We start from the raw sequence: 27,890 nt of genomic DNA, 5'->3' as shown, positions 1-27,890 counted from the left end.
TACTCTTCATTGCGGTGCACAGGCTTCTCATTGCGGTGGCTTCTCTTGTTGCAGAGCATGGGCTCTAGGCACACGGGCTTCGGCAGTTGGGGCTTGCGGGCTGTAGGGCGCAGGCTCAGTAGTTGTGGCACACGGGTTTAGTTGCTCCACGGCTTGTCGGTCTTCCTGGACCAGGGCTTGAACCCGTGTACCCTGCATTGGCAGGTGGATTCTTAACCACTGCGCCACCAGGGAAGCCCTTTCGCCTGTTTTTTTATGCCTATGAGCCAGATGGAAAATGTCTGAATTTCATTGGGGAAAATTTGAAACTTAAGGATTTTAGTTACTTTACTTTGACTTAGCAACCGCTAATTTCGGCAATAGCCTACAGTACTCTGAATTTGGAGGGAGCATAATGTGAAAACTACTGATACCTAATGAAGGGATGGGACAGATGATTAGTGAAACTACTCTGTTGGTATTTGTACTTTTTTGGCTTTTCTTTTTTAAAGTTTTCCTTCTCTTCTGGAATTGTGTTCTTCAAAATGTTCTTTCATTTGATTATAGCTGAGGTTTGGAGTTTGTCTTATCCAAGTGTTTTTGCATTTTATTATGTCTGCTTTTGCGTACTTGGTGTCATGTTCGCAGGAGCTTTAATTCCAGTGATGTCAAAAGGGAAGGAATGGGATCTGAATATTTAAGGTTAGAAAGGACTTCTGAAGTCTGTTAATCCTACAGTACTCTGAGCTTGTATTTCCCTTTTGGGTCACAAAACTTGGAACAGAATTTGCGTATTTGATTTTAGGGTAAGAACCCATTTATTGACTAGTTCAGAAATTGCTTTTTTATGCCTATCAGGCACTGTTCTAGAGATGCAAGGGCAAAGGCAGTTTTGGTTCCTGCCTTTGTAGGGCTGTCATTGAATAAGTCTTTTATTTTTTAAACAAGTATCAAGTTGTAAGCTGGGAATAGGTGAGGCTTTTTGGGGTAGACCCCCACTTTGTCCTCCACGCAAGGCTTGATGATTCTGATAGTTTATGGTGGAAATGCTAGAGAAAGAGACCCCACTGGTGGTGGTTCATCTTTCTGCTCTCTGTATAGTTTGCCACGTTGGCTTTCTGAATTGCCTTCTGACCAGAATCCAGGTCACTGGGGAAGGCTAGGCTGTGCAAGGGGGGCACGCCTCCCCTCTGTGGGTGCCATTTCCCAGAGCTGTTGGAATGGTTTCTTCAGTTGTGTCAGCTTTGTAGATCATTTTTGTTTTATCTGTAAAGTTGAAGAGGGTCATAGGTTAGGAAGAACAAAAGAATAGTTAAAAAACTTGTTCTATCTGGGAGATAAAAGAATACGAACTTACTCCTAGGGTGTCCTGTGTTTTTGTTTTTTCCCCCATCTCTTTACCACCTCTTCTCCCATGACAAACTGAGGAAAGATTTGCTTTCCCCTCAACATCCCTGATGGTAATACTAGTAACAAAAGGTCTAATAAAGAGCACTGACTCTTCATCACTCCATCTCTGACTTCTTAGTACACACAGTACAGATGGGGAGTTGAGTTTATGTACGCAAAGGTTGACTATTGCCTTCTGGGAGCCAGTGGGGACAGGGAGGAAAATGCATTAAGTGGGAAGTCTTCCAAGGGGTGTTTCCATACCCCTATCATTGTGGTGTCGGGTATACCCCTTTTTCTGCCTGCGTGGCGGTGGCGAGGAGCTATGATTATGGTCCCCCTTTCCTGTTCTCCCATCTCTCTAGAAGGGTACAAGGGTCAAAAGCACAGAAACTTGTGACAGATTCTTTAACTTGAGCATTGCTGCTTGGGCCCAGACAGTACAAGAGCTCCAAAGAGGTGAGTTATTTGCACTTAGTTTTGCCACAGGGGTCTTGCTAGGTGCATTGGTTTTGAGAGCCATAGACTCAGAATATGGCCTCTTGAGCACATTTCAGGCCTTTCTGGGACTAAAACTGCAAATCTGGGAATCTGCTTCTTTTGTTAAAGAAGGTGGAGTGTTCAATGGGTAACAAATATCTTGAGTTGCTCTCAAGAGAAGTATCAGATTAGATTCTTTTCCATAACTCCACTGTAGTATTGAACCAAAGCTTAGTAAAAATGGTTCTGAAGTATGGTTACTTATTTATTGGTTTCTTTTTGGCTACTTGATAACCAATACTACATCTTTTAAGTTAATTGTAAGTCTTCATTTGCTACTATAAGATGATAAATTCTACCAGGGTAAGTTGTATCTTTCTCATAAGGTGTAAATCAGTCTCCAGGGTCTAGACGTCTCGAAGGCATCCTCAGGTTTGTGGGAAATGAGTCAGTTGAAGGATTTGAGTGGTTGAGATGAATATACTAATGTTTAGAGTTATAAAATACTGAAATATGTTACCGACTGAGATTTGAGTTTTCTGATTTGAAAAAAAAACGGGGGGGTTTAAAGCCCACTAAGGGACTCGGTGGGCTTTCTTGAGGTTTCATTATATCTTGAAGAGAATGAAATACTCTAAGCATCTTAGGAGGTGCTGTTGGCTAGGAAGTTATTTAATCCTAGTGGTAATTACATTAAATTATATTAAATCTAGACTTTTGATAGTTGTTATTAATTTAATAAGCTTATATCTAAGTTTTGTTTACTGTGTAGCCAGAGTTGGAATCCTCACTTTTCGATTCTGGATTATTGGGCTGCATTGCTTTCATGTTTTCTCATACAGGAGTGCCAGTGGTGCTGGGGCTCTGACCTGGCTCCATGGCTTGAGAACCTACTCTTAACATGGAAACTTAGTGACTTCTTGTGAATAGGACTTTTCACGCAACATCTCACAACTATGTAATGTCCAAGACAGTTCTGTCCTATTTCTATACCCTGAGTCCTACATGGTCTCCTGAGTCCTGCATGGTCTCCCCAGTTAAAGTATCCAAAATTGCCTCTGTTCTATGAGGCAAACTCCACAGCTGATTCTCCCAGCAAAAATGAAGTGCCGTTATTATAGTTAGTCATGGCTCTTTGAAATCCCTTCCTGCTTATTGGTGCTGCCTGGTTCCTAATGACTTTATGGGTTACAGCCCGATCCAAAAGGTCCTTGCTAGAGATGGTTGCTGGCAGAATCATGTCCAAAATGGGAGCAGAGCTCAAAGGGGAACAATTCAGTACTTACGCTTGGAAGGCTTGATTTTCTCATAGCACCGAAAGATGGCAATGAGGAGAAGCCCTTCTCCAAGCTGGAAAATCATATAGAGGAGAGGAAAGAAGAAAAGTGGTCCAGTGACTTCAGGGGGGAAGGTCACGTTGAGGATGGTGGAGCAGAGTTGAATATTTTGGCATCCAGTCTCCATGCTGACAGTGCGTCTGCACCTGTGTAGGTTAAAAAAACAACCCCATATGCCCTCAGAGAAGGCATGTGAGGGTGCAACTTCACTTGCTCATCTCCCTTCTCCCAAATACTTTTAAGAGAAACTGACAGTCCAACACAGATAAAAATGAGCCACGTGTGGAGTGCACGGTTTTGAGAAAAGTCAAGTTGGCCCACCTCTTAAATCACCAATCCAGCCTTGTGGGAGATGGTGACTGTTAGGTTCCTGTTGGGGAGTTTTTATGAGGGAATTTTTGAGTAGCTTGGAAATCTACAATTTGTCACTTGCGGGATTATCAAAGTGAATTTTGGAGAAATGTCTGGCTGGAGGGATAAAAGGAAGATGGGAGCCAGAATCATTCATTGGCATATGTTGGGCTTACATATAGGACAGTTAGAATTTAAATGTAAAGTAGAAGATTGTCTAAATGGGAACCTTGCCCTGTGGTCCAGTTTCTGTCTTGGATATCTTTTAACTCCAAAACACAATGATTAAATAAAAGCTTGGTTCCATTATCTGTCTTTGGAACACATCCTCGGTTTTGCTTTCCATTTTATGGATTAAAGAATGGAATGTTTGTTAACATTTAATACATTTTATTCACTGAAGTGCAATTAGTATATTAAAATAGTTCTTTGCTAAAAAAAATCGCCAGCGCTGTCTCAGCACATTTACTATGAAGGAGACTACTGTGGGCACTTGATGCTGTGGCCATTTATCACGACCTGTATCATTCTGTCTTCGTGAAAATTCATGAGTGGTCATTGGCAGCCTTTTGACTGCTATATCACCATGTGTTGCATCCAACAGTAATTTGTTCTTTATTAAATTAGACTGGTTTTTGAAATGGATAATTATTTTAAAATTGTATTTTAAAAACAGCTCTTCGGGGCGTTGTGGTACGAGGCTGGAGTGCAACTGTTTAGACCCCTGCGTAAACATCTGTCTGCCATGTGGCTGAAAATAGGGAATCTTGAGATGGGGTACCACTCTGTATAGACAGGGTGCCTAGGGTGCCTGATGTGTCCACACCCGGCGCTCAAGCTGACTGTTCCCCTAAAGTAGCAGGTGTGTTTGTGAATTGGATTAGGCTCTAGCAGAGGTCCGCAACTACTTCAGCTCTGAGTGGCACTTAGCAGAGTTGCCACCCAAGGTGTTGTGTCAAGACTAAAACCTAGACAGAAAGGGAGGAGAAGTGGGAAAGGGATTGTCAGTGCTTGTCATGACATGGAGCTACTCCACTGCCATTTGCCACCAGGGAGTTGGGCGGGAGGTGGAATGTAGGCTCTGGAGGGAGCACTTTGCCATGAACTGCTGCCCTTTGGATGATTCGATGCCTTTGGTCTTTGTGTTTTGTTTCTGGATCTGCGTTATTCATTCAGTACCTTCCCTCCCCAGTATTTCTCAGTCCAGAGTTCATTGTTCAGTTGAGACATTTGAATATATTGCTTGAAAAATGCCTTCCCGAGATCATGGATCTTACCTTTTTCTGAGAGACAAGAATGAGCATGAGACCCGTGGGACAGTGGGACCTAAAATAATACCTACCGTCCGTTGAGGCGGAACAGAGCAGAGAGAACGTAGCCTAGCAGGAAGCCGATGAAAGGCATCAGGGAGGAGGTGGCCAGCAAGTGTGGTGTCATGACAAACAAAATGCTCTTGCCCACGTTGAGGACAGAGAGCACTACGACAGCCACACTGCACAAAAGCAGGAGGATCATCCCTCCCTGTGAATAAGGACAAGGAGGAAATGCAATTAGAAGGATACTGGGCATGTGGAAGAGCAGAGAGGGCTGGGGAAACACTGGTGGGTATTGGAGGTGGAAAACACTTTAATCAATGTATTCGAAGTGGGAGGGAATGTGAAAGACCTTTATCTTTCATCTTTTTGGATTTCTCATCCGTAGCTAGGAAGCTTCCTGGAGGTCATAGATCTGATTAACACGTTAGGAAGACTGAGCCAAGCACAGCTTCTGATCGACATCTCTGGATGGCAGGTTTTCAGTGAAGTGCTATGGCTCTGAAGGATGAGACTATTCAGTCCTCTGGCAAAGTGACTGTTGTAAATGAAAGTTCTCTTTCAAAGTCTCTGAAGCCCGTCCACATATCCCTACAATACTGCCATTGCTGTGGTCATTTTGGAGCTCAGTAGAAGTTATTCTTAGAACCTGTCATACTTGTGTTGAATACCTCCATTATGGGTAGGGACTTCATCCATCCATTTTACGATGAATTTAACTTCTGGACATTGCCAAAGTCATTTGAACCAAAGCTGGTTAAAGCAGGTAATGAAGTAAGGTAATGTGGTTTTAGATCCTAAATGATGTATAACTGTAAAGGGATGAGCCTACTTTCTTGAGTGACCTGCAGATTGGATGATAAGGAAGTTCCCAAAAGGAGTTTCAAAATGGCTCAGGGAATAATGGCATCATTAGAAGCAGTTCGGGTCCCTGTTGGTGGGAATGTGAATTGATACAGCTGCTGTGGAGAACAGTATGGAGATTCCTTAAAAAACGAAAAATAGAACTACCATATGACCCAGCAATCTCACTACTGGGCATATACCCTGAGAAAACCATAATTCAAAAGGATACATGTACCCCAATGTTCATTGCAGCACTATTTACAATAGCCAGGACATGGAAACAACCTAAATGTGCAACGACAGATGAATGGATAAAGAACATGTGGCACATATATACAATGGAATATTACTCAGCCATAAAAAGGAGCGAAATTGGGTCATCTGTAGCGACCTAGATGGAACTAGAGTCTGTCATACAGAGTAAAGTAAGCCGGAAAGAGGAAAATACCGTATAGTAACGCACATATATGGAATCTAGAAAAATGGTACAGATGAACCTATTTGCAGGGCAGGAATAGAGACGTAGACTAGAGAACGGACATGTGGACTTGGGGGGAAGGGGAGGGTGGGACGAATTGGGAGATTAGGATTGACATATATACACTACCATGCGTAAGATAGCTAGCTAGCAGGAACATGCTATAAAGCACAGGAAGCTCAGCTCGGTGCTCTGTGATGACCTAGATGGGTGGGATGGCGGGGGTGGGAGGGAGGTCCAAGAGGGAGGGGATATAGGTATACATATATAGCTGACTGATTTCATTGTACAGCAGAAACTAACACAACATTGCAAAGCAATTATACTCCAATTAAAAAAAAAAAAGTGCAGGTCCACCCTGCCTCAGGTAAGTGCTGTGAAAGCAACCGTCATCAGGAACAATGGTATGTTTTTATATGTTTTAAAATACATTATTTTATAGTTAACATCTTACCATTTAAATTTTTCAATAGGCAGATTTATGAAATTAGAATGTTAAGATTTTTCAGCATGTAACAAGGATGCAAGCTTTCAAAGTGTGCTTACCTGTCTGTGCATTTTAGAGGATGACACACTAAACTGATGAAATATACACATACACCTAAGCCTCTGTCCCTCTCATCTTCTGAGTAAAAGGATATATAGCAAACTTTTCTTGAACTTACCGTGTTGTTTTGTAATGGTTATATGTTTTGGTTCCGTTTCCAGCTCATTCGCACATGTGGGGTTTTATATTTCCTACTACCATTTTTTAAAATTGTGGTAAAATACATATAACACAAAAGTTGCCATTTTAACCATTTTTGAGTGTATAATTCAGTGGCATTAATTACATTACAGTGTTGTCCTAGCGACATTTTAACATTTATTTATATTGCTCTAATTTCAGCTGTACAGTTCTGCATTTCTGTGTTTTTAAGCCATGTTGCAACTGATAATGATCATATGAAACATCACCTGTACTGATGGTGGTCCTGTCCCAGGAAAGGAAGGAATCTCACCAGTAACAACATGCTTCAGGTTTTATTGAAAGACTGATGAACTGCTTGGTTTGCCCTTGCATTTTGAGTTAATTTCTGCCTTTTGGGTTTGTCGTCTACCTAATGTCCAGTTTTTGCCCCTATCAAAAGAGTGTAATGGATAACATAGGGTGTACTGGGCTACAGGGATTGTGAATGAATCCAGAAGCCCTCTTTCTCTGTGTGAGTATCACTCTCATCCCCTCACTTTCGTTCTCCCAGTCTTGGGGCCTTTGGAGTGGTGAGCACAGACAATGGTGTGACCCAGGTGTGAAAGCCATCCTCAAGACGTGTAAACTGGTGAGTCATGCAACCTCTCTTGAGTGAGGTTGACAGCACAGGACCTGGCATATTAGAACCACTGACTAAATTGTAGCTATTACTACTCAGGGAAAAGAGAGGAATTTGACATCCCAAAGTTTTTTGTCACTCTCAGTCCTGCTTTTTGTGGCGATCTCATGTCCATGACCTGTTGAGAAAAGAGGCCATAGGTGGGTGCTTCTTCATAGGTCACCATGTTTTCTACCACCTGCACTGTCCTGTCATCGCTGATTGAAGCTGTGATGAGTGTCCATTCATGGGTAGCCGACTCAGCTTGCCAGTGATCCAGGAGATAACCTGGCCCAACTCTTCTTGCATCGGTGACCTAGGCAGGTTGAAGAATGACCTAACTAGTGAGATCCTTCCTCTTGTTTAGGGAGTTTGAAGAGTTACAGAGAGGGAAGCAAGAGCAGAGGCAAGTGTTAAAATTTTGACACAAAGGCCTGGGAGCAGCAGAAGCCACGAGTTGGCAGAAGCTGTGAGATTTAGGAGAGTCAGGTCAGTTCATCCGTAGCAGCAGGTATGAGAAAAGCATAGGTAGAGTGGTTGAGTCAGTGTCAGGGCGGGATCCTTATTGAAGAGTGATGGTTGGCTTATGGTAAGAGTGGCTCTTAGACCATATGTCATGCTCAGGTTCACTAACTTTCTAACCATGTAGGCTTGAATAAACCCTTGCATGGGTAAGTTAAAGTATTACTTGAATTGCCTTTCCAAATGGGGCATCCCTGAAATTGTATTATTATTGTGTCTAAGTGTTTTAAGTGTGACCTCCTTCTAGGGAATGCAACTGGTTGAGCAGAGTTTGAGCAGATAACCCTAACCTTCTGCCAGAGCCAGTTACCAGAAGTTGGATAATTTTGATTTGAAGGTCTCTAGGAGTGTTAGGTGTGCAAAGAGGCCGGGACAATTGTTTGCTCATTTTCCAGCTTGTAACTCACTACATTATGAAACGGGGAGATTAAGGATGAGCACAGTCCTCAAAGAAATGTAACACGAGGAAACTTCAGCGTTTGCATCTTGACCACTTGTTTTTCTCTGCATCCTCACAGGAGTGATTCCTGTTTGGGAGTAATTGATAAACGGAGCTGTTGCCCTTCTGCTTGTCTAACCTTGGAGGTTTGGCCAGCAGCAAAGTGTCCCAAGATACACCTGCATTTTATGTGATTCTTTGTTACTGGCCTCTGTCTTTCCAGCCCAAGTATATCTCAGCCCTTTGAATGTTCTCCGGGGTCTTTTTTTTTTTTTTTTTTTTGCGGTACGCGGGCCTCTCACCGCTGTGGCCTCTCCTGTTGCGGAGCACAGGCTCCGGACACGCAGGCTCAGCGGCCATGGCTCACGGGCCCAGCCGCTTTGCGGCATGTGGAATCCTCCCGGACCGGGGCACGAACCCGTGTCCCCTGCATCGGCAGGCGGACTCTCAAGCACTGCGCCACCAGGGAAGCCCCTCTGGGGTCATTTTGACTCCATTTTTTGCTGTGGAATTGAGGCATGGATGTGTAACACAAGAGGAACAGGAGTAGAATGAGAATAAGGCAGGAGACTGAACTTCATCTTGAAGGGCTTTCTCACTTTAAGATCTGAGATTCTTTTTGCATCCTCAGAAGAACACTTTTTTTAATTGAAGTGTAGTTGATTTACAATGTTGTGTTAATTTCTGCCATACAGCAAAGTGACTCAGTTATACATGTATATATTTCATATTCTTTTCCATTATGGTTTATCACGGGATATTGAATATAGTTCCCTGTGCTATACAGTAGGACCTTGTTGTCCATCCATTCCATATATAATAGCTTGCATCTGCTAACCCCTAACTTCCACTCCATCCCTTCCCTACCCCCTGCCCCCAGCAACCACAAGTCTTTTCTTTACATCTGTGAGTCTGTTTCATAGATAAGTTCATTTATGTCATATTTTAGATATCATATATAAGTGGTATCGTATGGTATTTGTCTTTCTCTTTCTGACTTACTTCAGTAGGATAATCTCTAGGTCCATCCATGTTGTGCAGATGTCATTTCATTCTTTTTTATGGCTGAGTAGTATTCCATCGTATATATGTACCACATATTTGTATTTGTCTTTCTCAGAAGAACACTTTATTCTGAGGTAAGGAGACATGTTCTTATATCAGTTGCACTTGGGGTTCTAGTCTTTGGTTTCACCTATAAAGTGGAGGGGGGCAGAGCTGCTTTAAGTGATATCAGGAGTCACTTCACATTTTTATGTTCTGTGATTTTTTTTTCTTTATTCCTGTATCCCACAAACTATCTTGAGTAAGTGAAATGATAGACACATGTTTCTGGTTTTTTGTTTGTTTTTTTTTGCTAATGTGTGGGAGAGACAGGACTTGCCCTTTATTCCTTTGTTTATTCTCAGGTATTAGCTGTGCGTGCTGAGAATTCAGTGTTGAGGCACAGCCTTAGGATGTTGCTTCCTGCAGGTGGGTGGGGAATAAGAATGGAGTGGGTATTTATAATACAGTATGATACATGTTGTTGCAGTGGTGTTGCGTGATACGGGAGCAAGTAGGACAAGCATCCTGCCCAGGCTTGTGGGTTAAGGAAAACTTCCTAGAGGAGGTGCTAATTGTGTTGAGACTTGAAGGGTGAGTAGGAGTGAGTCCAGTGGGGCATGTGCAGAGAAGAGAGCTGACACTGGAGAGGTTGGCTGAGACCAAATCAAGAAAGGGCTGAGGGGCCACATGACTCCTGGGGGAGTTTAAAGAACCAGTGAAGGCCTTTAAGCAGTGGAGTGACATGATAGTTTCTTTCCAGACTCAGGTTAAAACTGGGTCAGGGAGCCAGGTTAGAAGACTGAGTTGTCTAGTGAGAGAGGAGAGTGCCTGAATGAAGACAGTAGACACAGGGATGGAGAGACATGGGTTCAAGCAAAAGAAGGCAGAATTGACGATCCCTGATTCGTGTGAGTGGGGAGGGAGAGGATGTGGAGAATGACTGTCGGGTTTCCGGCTCAGGCAGTGGGGCACGTTGAATGCCATTCACTGAGATGATCACACGGTGGGAGGAGGGGAAGAGCAGGCTTAAGGAGGTGGTTTAAATTTAAGACATACTGAATTTTAAATGCTTGAGGCATATTCAGGTAGAAAGATTTGGCAGTTAATAAATGGATTCAGGAGTCAGGAGAGAGCTGAGAGCTGTTCTGACAGTCATCAGCTTGTAGATGGCTGTTGAGATGGACCAGATCTCGTGGTGGGGAGGTCCTGGGCTTAGGGAAGAAAAGCAAGAAAAGCAGAAAGCTTGGGCTGAATGCAGAGAAGTAACTTTTACCAGAGGAACTCACAAGGGAATCTGAAAAGCAGTGCCAAAGACGTGGTAGGAAAGCAGGTGCCCTGCCACTGAAGCTGAGGAAGATTTTTGAGAAGGAGGCAGTGGTCAGCCATACCAACAGCTGCTAAAAGAAGAGTTGAGACATGTCCATTGGATTTGGTGAAGAAAGTGGAGCAGGCGGTCATCAAGATGCTGAGTGAATCGGAGGCCAAGGAGTAGAGACTGTTGAGGCCTGGCCACTGGAGAACTGTCCTGCGGGCCAGTGTGGTGAGAGTGGAAGGTGTGTGGGGACAACGGGTGACTCCCAGGAGCACGGCTCGGAAGGGGAGGAAAGAGAGGTGTTGGCTGGAGTGGGAAGTAGAGTCCCGTGACTCTACTTAGTAAAAAAAAAAAAAAAAAAAAAAGGAGAGATGTGAACCAGTATCAACGTTGGCTGTGAAGAACTAATATGGAGACGTTCTAGAAATGAGAGCGAGGGGGAGGAGGCTATGGGGGTAGAGGACATGATCAATAAAAGGACATTTCTGAGGAGTAAGGAGAGAACGGAAGATGCCATCCAGAGCAGAGTGGGGTGATGAGCCATTTGGCAGGAGGAGGAATGACTTCACATCTTCAACAGGTGGGGAGGGGGACTGTGGCCACGGTATTAGGACTACACCGGGACAAGGGCAAAAACTACCCTTGACAATGGTAGTGTGAAAATCAAAAGACCCTGGAAACCTGACCAAACCTCTTTGTTCCAGGCCCGAAGCTGCTGGAAGCCTTGGGCCTCCAAGTAGTATGCCCTGTAGCCCGGCCCAAAGGCATAGATCCAGGGGTGGGGACCACAGCAGGCCTTCAGGAGGCGAGTTTTTCCTGAGGACAGGGATGGAGCCTGGGATCCTGGGCTGAGCAGTGAGCCAGAGGAGAGACTGATGGGAACTGAGCTCCAAGGTCACAAGAGTTGGTAGAGGAACCACTCACTCTACAAGTCTGATTTTTCCAAAGGCAGGGCAGTGGCGTGATGCCCTCATAGCACACTCCTACACCTGCTGGGGCCATCTCACTCCACTTTTCTCCTATCCCACTCCTAAAGTGATACAAGTGTGCCTACCACCTCTCCCCCTGGCCTCCTCCCCTCTGGCTTCTCATCCAGTCAGCCATGTTTGCCCATGGTCTCCCTTGGAACTCCTCTATTCAGGCATCTCCCTAGGCTTACCCAAATCCAACCCTTTCTTCATGGTCTGGCTGAAACCGTGCCCCCTCCTTCCATCCTCTAGGGAAGCCTTTCTTGACCACCTGGCCCTCACTAACCTCACCTCCTTACATTCTGCCAATACCTGATTGTACATTGTGTTGATCTTGTTTCTCATCTATTATTGACTTTCTGCAAACAAACTTCGAGGACAGTGGCTCCTCAGAGAGTGTAGCATAAAACTTAGCAGCTACTAGGTACATGATAAAAGTTTAATTTTATTATTAAAATAATGATTATACCTTATAGTTGTGTGTGGTGTTTTACTATTTTTCTCCTAACTTCAAAAATATTCTCATGTACATTACAATCCCATGAAGTAGGTTGTACCAATAGCAGCAGACTTCTTTTGTTTTTTTTAAACAAGGAAGGAAACTGACACAGAAAAAGCCCAAATGACTTGCCTCAAGCCATTCACTGCGATGATGGTGGTGTTGTCGCTCCCTGCCCAGGCCCCCAGGTTCTTACCTTGGTGACATAACGTACGTATTGTGGCCGTTTGGATTTGAGGATGATGCCTATGGTGCAAGGAATGAGAATCAGGATCAGTGATATCATGATGTTGCCATAGGGCACCTTGTCCTTCAGGGTCCCATCATAGATGCCCCTGGAGTAAATGTACAGGAGGAGGGGCATCATGCCCAGGGCAAAGAAGGTAGAGCAGGTGGTCATCACGATGCTGGGTGGGAGACATAGGAAGAGTGCAGAGAGAGAGAGAGCCCGTTAATACAGGCACAACCTCATTTTAATTGCGTTTTGCAGCTGTGTGTTTTTTTTTTTTTTTTTACACCAAGTAAGGGTTTGTGGCAACCCTGCATCAAGCAAGTCTATCGGTGCTATTTTTCCAACAGCATTTGCTCACTTCATGTCTCTGTCACATTTTAGTAAGTCTCGCAATATTTCAAACTTTTTCGTTATATTATGGTGATTTTTGATGTTACTATTGTAATTGTTTTGGGGCACTGCGAATCACACCCATGTAGGACGGTAAACTTAAAGGATATAAATGTTGTATGTGTTCTGACTGCTCCACCAACTGGCTGTTCCCCCTTCTCTCTCTCTCCTGGGGCCTCCCTATTCCCTGAGACACAACAACATTGAAATTAGACCAGTTACTAACCCTACAATGGTCTCTAAGTGTTCAAGTGAAAGGGAGAGTCACATGTCTCTCATGTTTTTAAATCAAAAGCTAGAAATGATTACACTTGGTGAGGAAGGCCTGTGGAAAGCCCAGATAGACTGAAAGCTAGGCCTCTTTCCCCAAACATTTAGCCAAGTTGTAAATGCACAGGAAAAGTTCTTGAAGGAAATTAAAAGTGCTACCCCAGTGAACACTCGAATGATAAGAAAGCAAAAAAGCCTTAGTGCTGGTATGGAGAAAGTTTGAGTGGTCTGGAGAGAAGATCAAACCAGCCACAACATACACTTAAGCCAAAGACTAATCCAGAGCAAGGCTCGAACTCTCTTCAATTCTAGGAAGGCTGAGAGAGGTGAGGAACCTGCAGAATAAAAGTTTGAAGCTAGCAGAGGTTGGTTCATGAGGTTTAAGGAAAGACATCATCTCCACAACATGAAAGTGCAAGGTGAAGCAGCAAGTGCTGATGTAGAAGCTGCAAGTTATCCAGAAGATCTAGGTAAGATCATCAATGAAGGGGGCTCCACTAAACAACAGATTTTCAGTGTAGATGAGACAGTGTTCTACTGGAAGAAGATGCCATCTAGGACTTTCATAGCAAGAGAGGAGAAGTCAATGCCTGGCTTCAAAGCTTCAAAGGACAGGCTGATTGTCTTGTTAGGGGCTAATGCAACTGGTGACTTTAAGTTGAAGCCAGTGCTTATTCCAAAAATCCTAGAGCCCTTAAGAATTATGCTAAATCTACTCTGTGCTCTATAAATGGAGCAACAAATCCTGGATGACAGCACATCGTTTACAACTTGGTTTACTGAATACTTCAAGTTCACTGTTGAGACCTACCACTCAGAAAAAAGATTCCTTTCAAAATGTTACTGCTTATTGACAATGCACCTGGTCACTCAAGATGTACAAAGAGATTCATGTTGTTTCATGCCTGCTAATACAAAATCCATTCTGCAGCCCATGGATCAAGGAGTAATTTTGGCCTTCAAGTCTTTCCATTTAAGAAATACATTTTGTAAGGCTATAGCTGCCATAGATAGTGATTCCTCTGATGGATCTGTGCAAAGTTTGTTGAAAACCTTCTGGAAAGGATTCACTATTCTAGATGCCATTAAGAACATTTGTGATTCATGGAAAGAGGTCAGAATATCAACATTAACAGGAGTTTAAAAGAAGTTGATTTCAATTCTCAGGGATGACTTTGAGCAGTTCAGTGGAGGAAGTAACTGCAGATGTGGCGAAAATAGCGAGAGAGCTAGAAGTGGCGCTTGAAGATGGGACTGAATTGCTGCCATCTCCTGATAAAACTTGAATGGATGAGGAGTGCTTCTTACGGATGAGCAAAGAAAGTGGTTTCTTGAGAAGGAATCTACTCCTGGTGAAGATGCCGTGAAGATTGTGGAAATGACAAAAAAGCATTTAGAATATTACATAAACTTAGTTGATAAAGTGGTGGCAGGGTTTGAAAGAATTGACTTCAATTTTGAAAGAAGTCCTATTCTGGGTAAAATGCTATCAAATGGCAAAATCATTCATGAAAGGAAGGTTCAGTCTTGTTGTCTTATTTTCAGAAATGGCCACGGCCACCCCAGCCTTCAGCATCCACGACCCTGATCAGTCAGCAGCCATCAGCATGGAGGCAAAACCCTCTACCAGCAAAAACTACAACTTGCTGAAGGCTCAGATGACGGTTAGCATCTTCTAGCGATAAAGTATTTTTAAATTAAGGTATGTAAGTTTTTTTAGACACACTGCTATTGCACACTCAGTAGACCACAATATAGTTTAAACATAACTTTTATATGCCCTGGGAAACCAAAAAATCCATGTGACTCACTTTATTGTGATATTCTGCTTTATTGCAGTGGTCTGGAATTGAACCTGCAGTATCTCCAAGGTATGCCTGTACAGACTACTTTGTGGAGTGCCTGCTTTGTGCCAGGCATTGTGCTAAGAACCTTACATACATTGCTTTATTTCCTTTTCCCAGTAGCTTAGGAGGTAAGCATACTATCTCCTTTTTGCTAATGAGGAAGCTGGGGACTTGAAGAGTTGTGGCTTGCCCAGAATCACACAGATAGGATGGCTGAGGCAGGATTTGAACCCAGGTCTGTCCAACTGCTTCAGTCCCTGTGTGCTTCACTGTGGAAGGAGCCATTCTGATCTCCTCTGTAGTAGAACTCTTTTTGCTCTCTATACTTGACATAGCACAGCCCATTTTGAAGAAAGCTGTGTGAGCCCATCACTCTGGCTATAGCCCATTGGAACGTAGAATAACACCTGACCTACTAAGTTGCTAAGTGCCTGCCTTAGAGCCTAGGGGATGGCTGGACATAGTGATTCTGTCTAACTAAGATAACAAGGATTAAGTACATCAAGAGCACTTTCTCACTTGGGGAGTTTGAATGTGTGCACAGTGATGGAGCACTTGGTTTTGGAGAGGCATGGGAGGCATGTTCAGGCAAAACCCAAAAAACATGCAAAGAAAAAGCAGTAAACAGAGGCCATGATTAGGAGGACTGTAAACAACAGCAGCAAAGCAGTAAAAACAGAATAATGGAAGGACCACAATGGTGGAGCTGTAGAGGAGGCAGCAATAGTTACCCATTGTTGAGTAAGTGACAAGATAATCTGGTCGTCAGACCTGTTTTTTATCTTGAATAATATTCTAGTCTCCAACACCAATATTCTCATGTTCTTTACTTTCTGGTTTATCCTTAACATTATTTAAGAGAAATTGAGTGTGAGTCTCAGATCCTTGCCGGGAGCCGTATAGGAAGTGCTTTTGAGTCTCAGCACGGACGAGCCTTTGAGTCTCAGCACGGACGAGACCCATAGTGCCAAGCAAAGCTGGTACTGCCAGGTACAATGAGACCCATAGTGCCAAGCAAAGCTGGTGCTGTCAGGTGTAAATATGGAAAAGCAAAGTTCTCGTTTGCAAAGCTTCCTGCCTCCTGGTGGCTGGTGCCGTGTAATTGGTCTCTCTTGCCCAGTGCTGTAAGCTGGGCCCTCTCTGGAGGAGAAACCTGGGTTCCCGAAGACATGTGATCAGAGCCGGGGCCCCGCCAGTTGGCGAGGGAATCCCAGGGCAGGTGCTGGGCGTGGAGGCCACGGGGGCATAGGCTACCAAGGTGACAGAGAACTGACCTTCTCTGGGGGCGCTGCACCTCGCCCACTCGCACACCTCACATCTCCCTGCTTGGCCCCGGAGGATGGCTGGTTAGCCAGAGACGGGTAAGATTCCTCAGGGAAGGAACAACCTAAGACAGGCACAGTCGCAGAGGGGCCATCAGGAGAGAACTTGGGGGCCAACAGAGGTGGGGCATAGACCCTCACCCCCCCAACTTTGCAGGAGCCTGAACCCTCACCCCTTTTGAGAGAGGTCTCTTGTCCCCATGGCTGCTTCGCTTCCCACGCCCAGCTCAGATGGGAACCCAGGTAGCAGACCAGAGACCTGGCCAATGGCAACTGCTCTTCCACCGCAGCAGGGCTTTGTTTCCCATTTCCTCCGTGAACCACAGCTTTTCTCTGTGTGGAAGCAAAGCTTTCCTCTGTGTGGCTCCCCTTGTCTTCCCCTGCCTTTGCCTAAGGTGATTTTTATAGGATTGCTATTGGTGTTGGGAAAAATGTATAGTTTTTATGCAGGGGTTTAAGAAAAACCCCAAGTTAGGGTAAAAATCAAGAGGAGAATTGTAACTACTTCGGCTCCTTTAATGATTATATTTGTTGGGGAAATACAATGGTGGGAATATTTCTGCAGTAGCTTTTTGATTTTAAAAGAAAAATTGTAAGAGTCATGGCCTCCCAGTGAAGTTATAAACATGTTGGAAAATACCTGGGTATGATGGCGAGTTTTTATGCAACAGTGAGTTTAATCAATGAGTTTACGGTACAATGTCCGCTCCCATGGTTTTTTAGAAGTATAAAAAATAACGTGTATTGTTTTGATTATAAAGGTAGAAGAAAATAGTCTATAAATATTTACAATTGTTAAAAGAATAATGTGCTTGAGTTTGTGCTTTAAATAGTTGGCTGATTGAACAAAAACATATAGGTACAAGAACATTTAATTTTCTAAGGAAGATGATGAAACCGCAGACTGTGTTCCTGACGTAGATGTGACCAACATGTGACTAACCACAGGAGAAGAAAGAGACTCTGGGCGATGGGAAAATTACCTAACCTGTTTTAATTAATCTGCTGATGTAAATTATCTTTGTTTTGTGGCCTATGTGGGGGAATTTTTGGCGTGGAAATGAAAATGTTAAATTTGAAAATGAGATCACTTTATAGTATAAAAGCTTTTGGAATCTTAAAAATAAATTTGTCAGATCCTTGCATCCAAGAAGAGGTGTCTTGAGTTCTGTCCACGCCGACTCCGTCTTCCCCTTTGGGTGAATCCTGTTCAGCTGGGGCTGGTCCTCGGCAGATCCTGAAAAATAGTATACCCTCCCAGCTCTAATCTGTATCCTAACTGTCCTAAATGTCCTATTACCATCTCCATTTGGAACCTCATACATGTTAATCCCAGGACCCTGTGTAGGAAGAGGCCCTCCAGAAAGACCAACCGAGAGAAGAAGCTGCTAGGGAACCTTCTTGGGTTTGTAGACATTCACCTTACAATATATGCTCTGGCTTCCATTCTAGTGGGAAGGTTGGGGACGAGGGCTTGACAAGACCGCAGGAAAACCACACTAAGTGTGTGTCCCTCCTCCCTATAGCCCTATTCACTATCTACACCTCTTCATTGTTTCCATAGAGGTCAAATATGGCTTAAATGAATATCAACTACATCCTAGTCCAAAGGGTCCAGAGTATAGCCATCAAGAACACAGAGTTATCATATGTCCCAGTGACTCTACTCCTAGGTATATACCCATGAGAATTGACAGCATATGTTTACACAAATACTTGTATACAAGCCTTCATAGCAGCATTATTTATAATAGCTAAAAAATGGAAAACAAAATATCAATGGATAAGCAAAATATGGTGTATTCATGTAATTCAATATTCTTCAGCCATAAAAAGCAATGAAGTACTGCTATATGCTATCACAAAGATGAACCTTGAAAACATTATGGTAAGTGAAAGAATCAGAAACATAAAAGGCTAGATATTATATGATTCCATTTACCTGAAATCTATAGAGACAGAAAGTAGATTAGTGGTTGCCAGGGGCTGGAGTGAGAGAGGAATGGGAGTGACTGACTGCTAATGGGTATAGGGTTTCATTTGGGGATGATTAAAATGTTCTGGAATTAGATACTGGTGGTAGTTGTACAACCTTGTGAATATTCTATAAACTACTGACTTATATACTTTAAAAAGGTGAATTTTATGGTATATAAATTATATCTCAAAAAATAATTTTAAAAATCTAGGGAGCAGCTAAATTAATTCTTAGAGGAAAATTTATAGCCTGAAATGTTTATATAGGAAAAGAAAGATTAAAAATTAATGAGCTAAGCATTTCACTCAAGAATTGAAAAGAAAAACAAAGTAAACCTAATGAAAGCAGGACAAAGAAAATATTAAAGACGAGAGAGTAAACTTTAAAAATTATATAAATTAACCGAGAATCAATTAAACCAAGAGCAAATTCTTTGCAAAGTCTAATAAAAATAGACACCGCTGGCGAGACTAACCAAGAAAAAGGAAAGAGGGCACAAATTGATGTTATTATGAATGCAAAAGGAAACATAATTTCAGATACAACAAAGATTTTAGAGAGTCATAGAAGGAATCAAGGACAGTCTTATACTTTCATTTTTCTATTCAGATTGAATGGACAATTTCCTGGGAAATATAATCTACAAAAACTAACTCAAAATGAAGCTGAAAACCTGAATCAACTTAGAATCACTAAAGACATTTAATCAGTAGTTTGAAACCTGTCATCCAACCCCCACACGATGTACATATGGTTTTACAGTAGAGTTCTACTAAACATTCAAAGTACAGATAGCCTCAGTATTATATAGAGAGCAAAAAAAGTGGAAACATGTCCCAAATTATTATATATGAATAATAAAATTTTACAATCAAAGGTAGAAAATCACATTATGAGAAAGGAAAATTAGGGTCCAGTCTCATTTATGAACACAGAAGCAAAAGTCATAAATAAAATGTTACCAAATGAATCTAGCCATGCCTTTAAAAAATAATGCAATGAACAAAATGGGTTTATCCCAGCAATATAAAAATGGTTTAACATTAGACAGTCTACTGATATATATCACTGTATTATCAGATTAAAGAAAAAATGGTATCATAGATGCAGAAAAGTGCCATTCAACAAAATTCAATGTTCATGCATGACAAAAGTTAGCACACTAGCAACAGAATGGAAATTCCTTAGCCTGAAAAGGGTTATCTGTCAAAAATCTACAGGAAATAGTAAACCTAATGGTGAAAAATTAGAGGAATAAAGCAAGGATACCTGTTCCCATCACATCACCTATTGTAAATTATACTATATAGGTCTTTGCTAGCACAGCAAAACAAGAAGTAGAAAAAACATATGGATGGGAAAGGATAGGGATCAAGATTTATTAAAAGGCTGTAATTAAGAAAGTGTGATATTGGCTCAAGGATAGAGACATAGAACAATAGAACAGAAGGGAGATCCCAGACACAAACTTATGCTTATTTGTGAATTTGGTCAACGAGAGAGATGGAATTAAAAGTTGATGGAGAAAAATTCACTCAGTGGTCCTGGGAATTTTCTCTATTCATATGGAAAAGATAAAATTAGATCACAGCATACATAATAATAAATTCTAGGTTGATCAAAGATCTCCATGTGAAAAGCAAAACTGTAAAACTTTTCAAACATCGGTGAATATCTTTATGACCTTCAAGGCAGTAAAGGATTTCTTAAAGAAACCCCCGAAACAAACTGCCAAGGAAAGATATTCGTATAGTTGGTTAAGTTAAAATAAGCATTCCGTTTTATAAGACATCATTATCAAAATGTAAGGATAACCCCAAAACTGTGAGTAGACTGTCGCAACATGTAAAAACAACAAATAACTAAATTAATGAGAAGAAAACACCACAGTCCCATAGAAAAATAGGCAAAAGGCATTATTTTCAGAAGAGGACACCCAAATGGCCAACAGTATTTGAAAAGTTGCTAGACCTCCCGTGAAATTAAATTTAAAACCACCGTGACTCATTTCACTCTCACCAGATGACAAAATTTAGAAGTCTGACAATTCCGAATACAGATGAAGACACGGAACAACAGGGATCTTCATACACTGCCCTGGGAAGTGTGAAGTGGAATAACTACTTTGGAGACTTGTTAATTGCAGATGTGTGAACCTCAAGACCCAGCACTCCTGCGTTCATTATGTATTCTCTCACATGTGAGCACAGGGGGAGCATGCATAGGACTTGCTCATGCAACAAAACATGAAATCCATGTAAATGTCTGACAACTGGAGAATGGATAAATGCAAGCAAACTATACTGCAGTTCAAATGCATGAAGTATCTCTTTTATTTATATACCTATTATCTCAAAAAAGCAAGCTGTCAAATGATATGGGCAGTATGATACCATTGATATGAAATTTAAAACCATGTAAATGCAACAGTGTATCTTGTTGATGGATATATACCTATGTAGTAATAGTGTAAAAGGGTCTGTGGAAGTGCTGAAAGGCAAATCCTGGGAGGTGCTCCCTTCAGGGTGGGTAGAGGGGAATGAGACTGGGAAGGGCACACAGGGGGCTACAGTGCTAGCTATTGATTTCTTCTTAGGAGAAAAGCCACACAAAACCTGTGTGCTTGTTCTGATGTCCTTGAACAGAGGAGTCATGCTTACTTTGGCTTGGCATGTCGGGAGCTTTGGAATTTGCTCTGAGACTTGGTGAGCCTCGTGCACTGAGGTGTGTGGGAGCCATGCTCCCAGACCCCCGAACCTCCTCCGCATGTGTGAGTGCTGGGCACTGGTCCTAACTTTTTGGTATCTGTGACTGTCATGATCCTGTTACCCTGAAGGATAGGGATGGGAGGCAACTTCCTGACTCTAGCTCTGAGATTGGAATCTGTTCCATAGTAACATTGTGGACCCGGATGCTTCTCGGGGTCCAGGGACCAGGGAGAAAGGAGCACATTTGGTTTTTTCTTTACCCTTCCTGCTTAAGTTCTCAGAGCACTGCATACAGCCTGCTTTGGGGCATCGGTACACCCTGCTTGAGGAACAGTTTTTGAACTCCTGTCAATAGAGGCACTGGAGGCGGAAGCTGAGAGAGTTGTGAGGGGACCCATTAGAGACTCTGTGGTGAAGTGGGAAACTTCTGGGAACCTGGGTAGCTTCTGTCTCTTCCTGCTTAGTCTCCCTCTGTCATGGTGGGGAGAGCTGTGGGAATCCTTGGGTTATCCCCTCAGCCATTGGCTCTTGTCTCAGCTGCGAGCTGGCTGGAGGGGAGAGGGGGAGCAGGTGAGCTGGAGGCAGAGGCGGCCATCAAAGGGGCCCAGTTCCCTCTGGCACTCTCTCCTCTGTCCCCGGTGAGAGCACTTTCTCTTTCTCTTGCGGGTCGCCTGCTTTCTTTGGAGATGTCTAGCAGCATCCTTGAGGAAGGAGCTGCTGGGCCTGGCTGCCTTGAGAGGTCCACCCTGCGGCCCAGCCTCCTTGAATGTGCCCAACGCCCTGGGACGGCCGCTCCCCCAGCCTCACTCCAGCTGTGAGGCAGAATGACTGGGAAGAGAGAGCCCAGGAATGGCTCCAGACACAACTGGCCCACAGATTCTCGGGAAGCCTCTGGAAAGTCTCTGGACTTCCGCTTCCTCACGTGTAAAGTGGAATAGGTGTCCTAACATTCCTTTCTGCTCTAGGTGGGAAATCGCGTGGGGTTGTACACAGATCTCAAACCCACAGCTTCTGTGTAACATCTGGGCCTCTGTCATGTCCCGTTTGGCTTGCACAGTGTTTTAAGAACTTGGAGCGAGTTACCAATAATTAAAAATGTGGAAATTTCACATAAAAAGGGGGACTCCATCTTCTCCTGAAAAGCAGGGAGCTGTGCAGGCACTGAGTCCCCGTTCCCACAACACCCATGGCAGAGATGCATGGCATCTGCCCCGTGTAGGGCGGCCCGTGTCTCCGAGGCTGGCGGTCACCCTCCAGCCACTCAGTTCATTTATGTACACACCCGACCCTGAAGATAGCACAGGCTTTGGAGCCTTCAGACCTTGGACAAATGTATTAACCTCTCGAAGTCTCAGTTTCCTCATCTCTAGAATGGGGCTCTTTACAGCACCTCCTCATGGGAAGCTGTAAGAGGATCCCATGTAAAGTGCTTGGCCCAGTGCCTGGCTGTCTTTTATTATCAGCACCATTATCATTATTATAATACATGTAACAAGTTGTCCCAGATGAAGAACTCAATTTGGGATTTGAGGCCTGGCGGCATGTGATGGTGGAGGATGAGATTCACGCTCCTCCAGTGGGGTCAGAAGCCTGGTTTAACATGAGGGGGAGGTTTGTCTGTGGGTAGGGGCGTTATGGTAGAAGGTGGCCGTCCCGGCAGAGCATTGTCTCTTGAGGGTCTAGGTGGAAGTGACAGTTCCCAGGTGCCCAGACCAGGAGGCCTGGCCTAGCAGGAGAGTCACTGGAGGCTCTGCCGGTGGAGGCCTAGAGCCTCAGAAACGCAGGTGTTTCAGAAGAGACCTCGTTGGCACCCACTGGCTCAAAAGGCTGGGACATCTGGTCACTCACACTTAGAGGCTCCCCCATGATATTTTACGCTGTCCTATCCAGCGCTGCCGCTTCTACAGAGCCACGAAGCCCTGAGTACCCCTTTCCTGACCTGCAACCCTTCTACAACAGAATTAAGGTGTAGTCCAGGTTTCTCTGTCCAAGACACAGAGGCTGCAGCCGGCCTTGTCCACAGGCTAAATCAAGACCAGGAGCTTGTTTTGCAGCAGTAAGGACTTGGATTAGATAGAGGGAAGAATTTCCTCACAGTGAGGTGGTCGAACATGGATATGTTCCCATGGGAGACAATACAAGCCAAGCTCTCTCTCCATTGACCACCTCAGTAAGGGTCAAATCATATGGGTAGAGAGTCCAGAGCTTCTCAGATGGCAGGTCCAGGGAACCCCCAATGATCACTATCATTTTTTCATCTAATAATCAACCCCAGCATCGCTTGGCGTCTCCAGGAGGAGGCTTCCGTACCTGGCTAGTTTCCTTAGTAAAGTTCAGCCAGGGACAGGATACTGACAGGCACAAGCAGATGGACTGTCTGAATTTACTGCCTTGCCTGGCATGGAAGAGTGGATCGAACCAGAAGAGACCGGCTTGAGACGGAGGCTTAGATAACAGCAAGAGCTTTTATGCTGGTGAGTTTTCTTTAGCCAGCAGGGGCTGCTGTTGCAGCTGGAACAGGCCTGATGTGGCCTCACCCTGGGAGGCATTCCAGACCAGAGTCCCACCTGTTTGGAAGGACGGGTGTCCAACCAGCCCCTGCAGGAGGGAGCCCTCGCTGATTTCTGCTGTGATGAGCTGGGTGGGGCTGCTGCTGTTTCCCTCCTACCACTTTGGCCGAGGCGAGGCCCATGATGACTTGGGACCCCGACCTGGTCCTGGGAAACTCTAGGATCTACCTGGCTGTGTCTTTGCATCGAAGTGTTCCTGCGTCTCATGGGTGGATGGGGGAAGTTCAGAGAGGACAGCCCAGACAGGTGGGGGGAATCTTTGGAAGTTCCTTCTTGCTCTGCAGGATTTGGAGGTGCTCTTTGGTTCCGAGCCACCTTGATCTCCCTGGAGATCTTTGAAACTAATCTGCACTCCCTTTCATATCTCTGGCCTCAAAGCAGACAACTTGCCCCACCTGGCAGACAGGTAAAAGTTCTCCAGAGGTCCCTTTGCTTTAAGTCAGTACAGTACTCCTGCAAGACAATCCTTGTGCCCCATTCGAGACAACTCTGGGAGTCAGGGGGCTCTCCAGGGTGCCCCTGGACCAGCTGGGCCCCTTTGGCTTGGTGCTTAAACCAAGATGAACCCCAGGTCCTGTCCCCAGCCCAGCATGAGCTCTTGACAATCAATGCCTGCCACCCCCTGCCCTAGCACCCACCCAGCCCCCACTCACTCACGCTTCTGGCTTTAGCCCCCCTCTTCGCCTTGATTGTGATCTCCCATGCAGCTGCTGTCCCCAGATTGCTCCTTCTTCACCCCCCGTCCTACCTGAGGTTCATGTCCCCTTTCATGGCCAGAGTGAAGACGTTGGAGAGGTTCCCCCCCGGCGAGCAGCCGCAGATCAGGATGGCCAGTGCCTCGACGTTGTTCAGCTGGAAGACCTTGCCCAGTGCAAAGGCAGTGAGGGGCATGATGCCGTACTGCGCCACCAGGGCGATGGCCAGCCCCTTAGGCTTCCAGAAGTGCACCTTGATCTTGCTGAACTCCATGGTGCAGCCCAGCGAGAGCATGATGGTTAACAGTATGATCACCAGGATAACGCTCAGCGCCCAGTCGGTGGGCCGCTTGCCGAAGTTGTGAGGCAGGGAGAAGTTGAACTGGGCAGACTCATTGAGGGCCTCCATCCTCCTGGATGGCAGCGGTGGAAAAAAAGCTGAAGACCCAGCACGCCCCTTGCTCGCCTGCTGACTCCCTGCCCTGCCCAGTCCTTGCTGAGTGCCTTCCTCAATCACCTCCCAGGGCAGGGAGCTTCAGGACAAAACGTAGATCTGAGCAAATAGAAGGATTATGCAACTGGCTGTGCTTTCTCTGGCTTTGGCCCCAAAGGAGAGAAAGCCCAGAGCCTTATCTACAGGGCTGTTCCGGCCTCTCCTGAGCTCCTCAGCCTCTGCTGTCTTCCTGGGTGTCACTCACACCCCTCCCTCACCTCTTGGCTGCTTCTGGGACAAGAGGGCTTATATCCCCCCCCACCCCCCGAGCACGCCCACAGGCATTCTGTTTCTTGGAACCAATCCAGGTCCAGCCCCTCTCGTTCTCTGCTCAGCCCCTGAGGCCTCAGTTTCTCATTCAGGGGAAGGTGTCTCCCCAGGCCCAGGCGGTCACGCGCATCTTCCCCCAAACCCCAGGGAGTGACAAGAGTTGAGTTTTACCTTTCCTTCCTGGAAAGGGGGGTGTGGGACAGGGTAGCGGCAGGTGAGTTGCTGGCTTCCAGGAGAAGTTGTGTCCATGACCCTTGTCCTGGAAGAGGAGAGGTGCCTGTGTCCTTCTCACTTGTGCTGGGAAAACTTGGTCCTATCCCCAAACCTGACGGCACGGATCCCGGGGGAGGAACATGCTCCCACACACACCTAACTCCAGGGAAGAGCCTGCTGCGCTGGCTGAGGGGCTCTCGGGAAGACTGGGGGCACGTTCCCCAAAGGGCAGCTCTGAAGGAGCCCTGGCTGGGGAGATTGATTTCTGCCCAGGCTCTTTGGCCAGCAGCCCGAGGAGCCCCATTGCTTGGGAAACTTGCCGAGAAGGAAGCAGGAATGCACAGCCTTTTCTTTCCGGTGTCCTGACTGCTCTACCTTGGCTCTGCGCCTGTCTGGGAGCCAGGCTCTGGCTGAGCGGGTGACAGTGGACAGAGGCAGGCACGCCTGGTGTGTGTGGCGTCCCGGGCCTCCCTCCTCCCACCCCAGCCTAGGGATAAGCACCTTCAGAGGAAGGACAGGGAACAGCTTTCAGAAGAATTGCATCTAGGCGGGGCTGGAACCCAAGAGGCCTGAGTGGGGTCTCATAGTTTCGTATTTGCTGAAACATGAGATTAGGCTTTTTGTGTGGGACTACAGAGGACAGGATGGGGACCAGGGTGCGAACCACTCTGTGGGGGTGGGGAGTGGCTTGGTATGAGGAAGCACCCAAAAATAAGAGCTCTCCAACAATGGCCCCAGGGCCTTTAGAATCCTGCATAGATAAGGGCTGGGATAGGATCCACGCGTTGGGCAGCGTGGCTCAAGAAGGCTGCTCTCTGGGGTCCTGCAGGTCACAGGGCTACATCCTGTGGCCCTCAATGACAAGAACTTGAAGCTCCTTTCCCTCTGAGAGTTCTGATATTAATGATTTCCTGGTGCTTGAATTGATCTGGTCTCAAGGGGAGGGCGGGCCGAGTGGGGTTTACTAGGTGCCGATGGGGGTGTGTGGAGCTTGGACTGAGTATGCCTGGAGGGTCAGGGGCAGGCCCAAAAATGCTGGTCAGATGAGGCCCCCTAACAGAGTTGCTAAGGGAGAATTATTATGTTTTTAAAAATTTATTTATTTATTTTTGGCTGCGTTGGGTCTTCGTTGCTGCGCGCAGGCTTTCTCTAGTTGCAGTGAGAGGGGGCTACTCTTCGTTGCGGTGCGCGGGCTTCTCATTGCAGTGGCTTCTCTTGTTGCGGAGCATGGGCTCTAGGCACACGGGCTTCAGTAGTTGTGGCACACGGGCTCAGTAGTTGTGGCTCTCGGGCTCTAGAGCGCAGACTCAGTAGTTGTGGCGCACGGGCTTAGTGGCTAGGCGGCAGGTGGGATCTTCCTGGACCAGGGATTGAACCCATGTCCCCTGCATTGGCAGGCAGATTCTTAACCACTGTGCCACCAGGGAAGTCCCAGGGAGAGTTACTGATCATCAACTGAGTGCCAAGCACTTGTGGGAGTATAAAAAATTATGTAATCCATGTTCCTGCCCTCGGGAAATTTGTGGTCCTTATGGTGGTTCACAATGCAAAGCAAAAAATATTTGAGGGTGGAGTCCAGGCAGGACTGCCACGTACAGTTGTGCCAGCTGTGCACTGAACAACGCTAGGGACACCACCCATTCAGACATCCTGTGCAACCAGTTTTTATACATCTGTCTTATGCCCAAGGGGGTGAGGAGTAATCAATCAGTATCTGTTAAAAGATCAGGGGTTTGTGACGTGACTATTGATCGTATCATGCCCATAGAAAGAGCAGAGTGCCCATTAACACACCTGTAACATGGATACTAAGCCATTTAATCTCCACCAACTCTCCCCCCTTGCCCCTTCTCAGAAACCCAAAGCTCTACCTCCTACTGTGGATGTTTCCTTCAGGAAATCTTCTTGCCCTGGCCTCGCTTCCCTCCCCTCTCTTCCCTTATCCATTCTGTTTGTTCTCAGCAATATGCTTTTACAGATAATAGGAAAATCTCTTCCTGGAAGCTGCTAAACTTCATCCTTTTCTCCACGTCTCCTCTGCCCCTACTCTAATGCCACAAAATTTGGAAGGCAGGAAGATCTTTTGTGTTATATTAACAATAGCTGACCGTTATCGAGCACATGCTATGTGACAATTACATTTCTTATTTAGTCTTCACAATAGCGTCATGAGATAGGTACTATTGCTATCCTTATTTTACAGATTAGGAAAGTAAGGCTCAGAGAGGTTAAGCGATCTGCCCAATTTGCACAGCTGTTGATTGGTGGAATTGGTATTCATATGCAGGTCTGAGAGTCTGGGTATTGACACCCAGCCTGGTTCTATGCCCCTAACTGTGGTGCTGTGCTGCTTTGTTGTGTTCCTTGTTCTGCCTCATCCTACCTCTCTACTTACCCTGCTTTTTGAGACCAGGAAGCTTCAACTGGAAAAGTCCTGGTAATTACATATTTCTATCCAAATTGGACTGGACTGGTTTTTTTCACAGACTGAATACACCAAGCAACACAACAGCCCAACAATAAGGGCTGAGGGAATTTACTTAAGGGACACCGTAGCTTCAGCTCTAGCAAAATGAGCTGTTTTGCCACATTC

The 27,890-nt window shown here is 45.1% G+C and overlaps 1 protein-coding gene and 1 long non-coding RNA gene across 2 annotated transcripts; one reads left to right on the top strand and one right to left on the bottom strand.

Annotated features, from left to right (window-relative positions):
- Window positions 1-774: 774 nt before the first annotated feature.
- On the bottom strand, window positions 775-25,580 carry SLC10A1 (solute carrier family 10 member 1). The gene is made up of 5 exons (XM_073800320.1): window positions 24,375-25,580; window positions 12,506-12,716; window positions 4,879-5,057; window positions 3,135-3,331; window positions 775-1,245 (listed from the first exon to the last, which is right to left on the bottom strand). The coding sequence occupies exons 1-5, from the start codon at window positions 24,728-24,730 to the stop codon at window positions 1,139-1,141; spliced, it is 1,050 nt and encodes a 349-aa protein (XP_073656421.1). The 5' UTR covers window positions 24,731-25,580; the 3' UTR covers window positions 775-1,138.
- Window positions 6,450-17,523, top strand: LOC117311034 (uncharacterized). Its single transcript, XR_012329925.1, has 2 exons — window positions 6,450-14,903; window positions 15,041-17,523. It is a non-coding gene; the product is annotated as an uncharacterized lncRNA (long non-coding RNA).
- Window positions 25,581-27,890: the final 2,310 nt, after the last annotated feature.

Source organism: Tursiops truncatus, chromosome 2 (assembly GCF_011762595.2).
Source record: "Tursiops truncatus isolate mTurTru1 chromosome 2, mTurTru1.mat.Y, whole genome shotgun sequence".
Classification (NCBI taxonomy): Eukaryota; Metazoa; Chordata; class Mammalia; order Artiodactyla; family Delphinidae; genus Tursiops; species Tursiops truncatus.
Note: the sequence above shows the minus strand (reverse complement) of the source record. Positions and strands in the feature narration are given on the sequence as shown.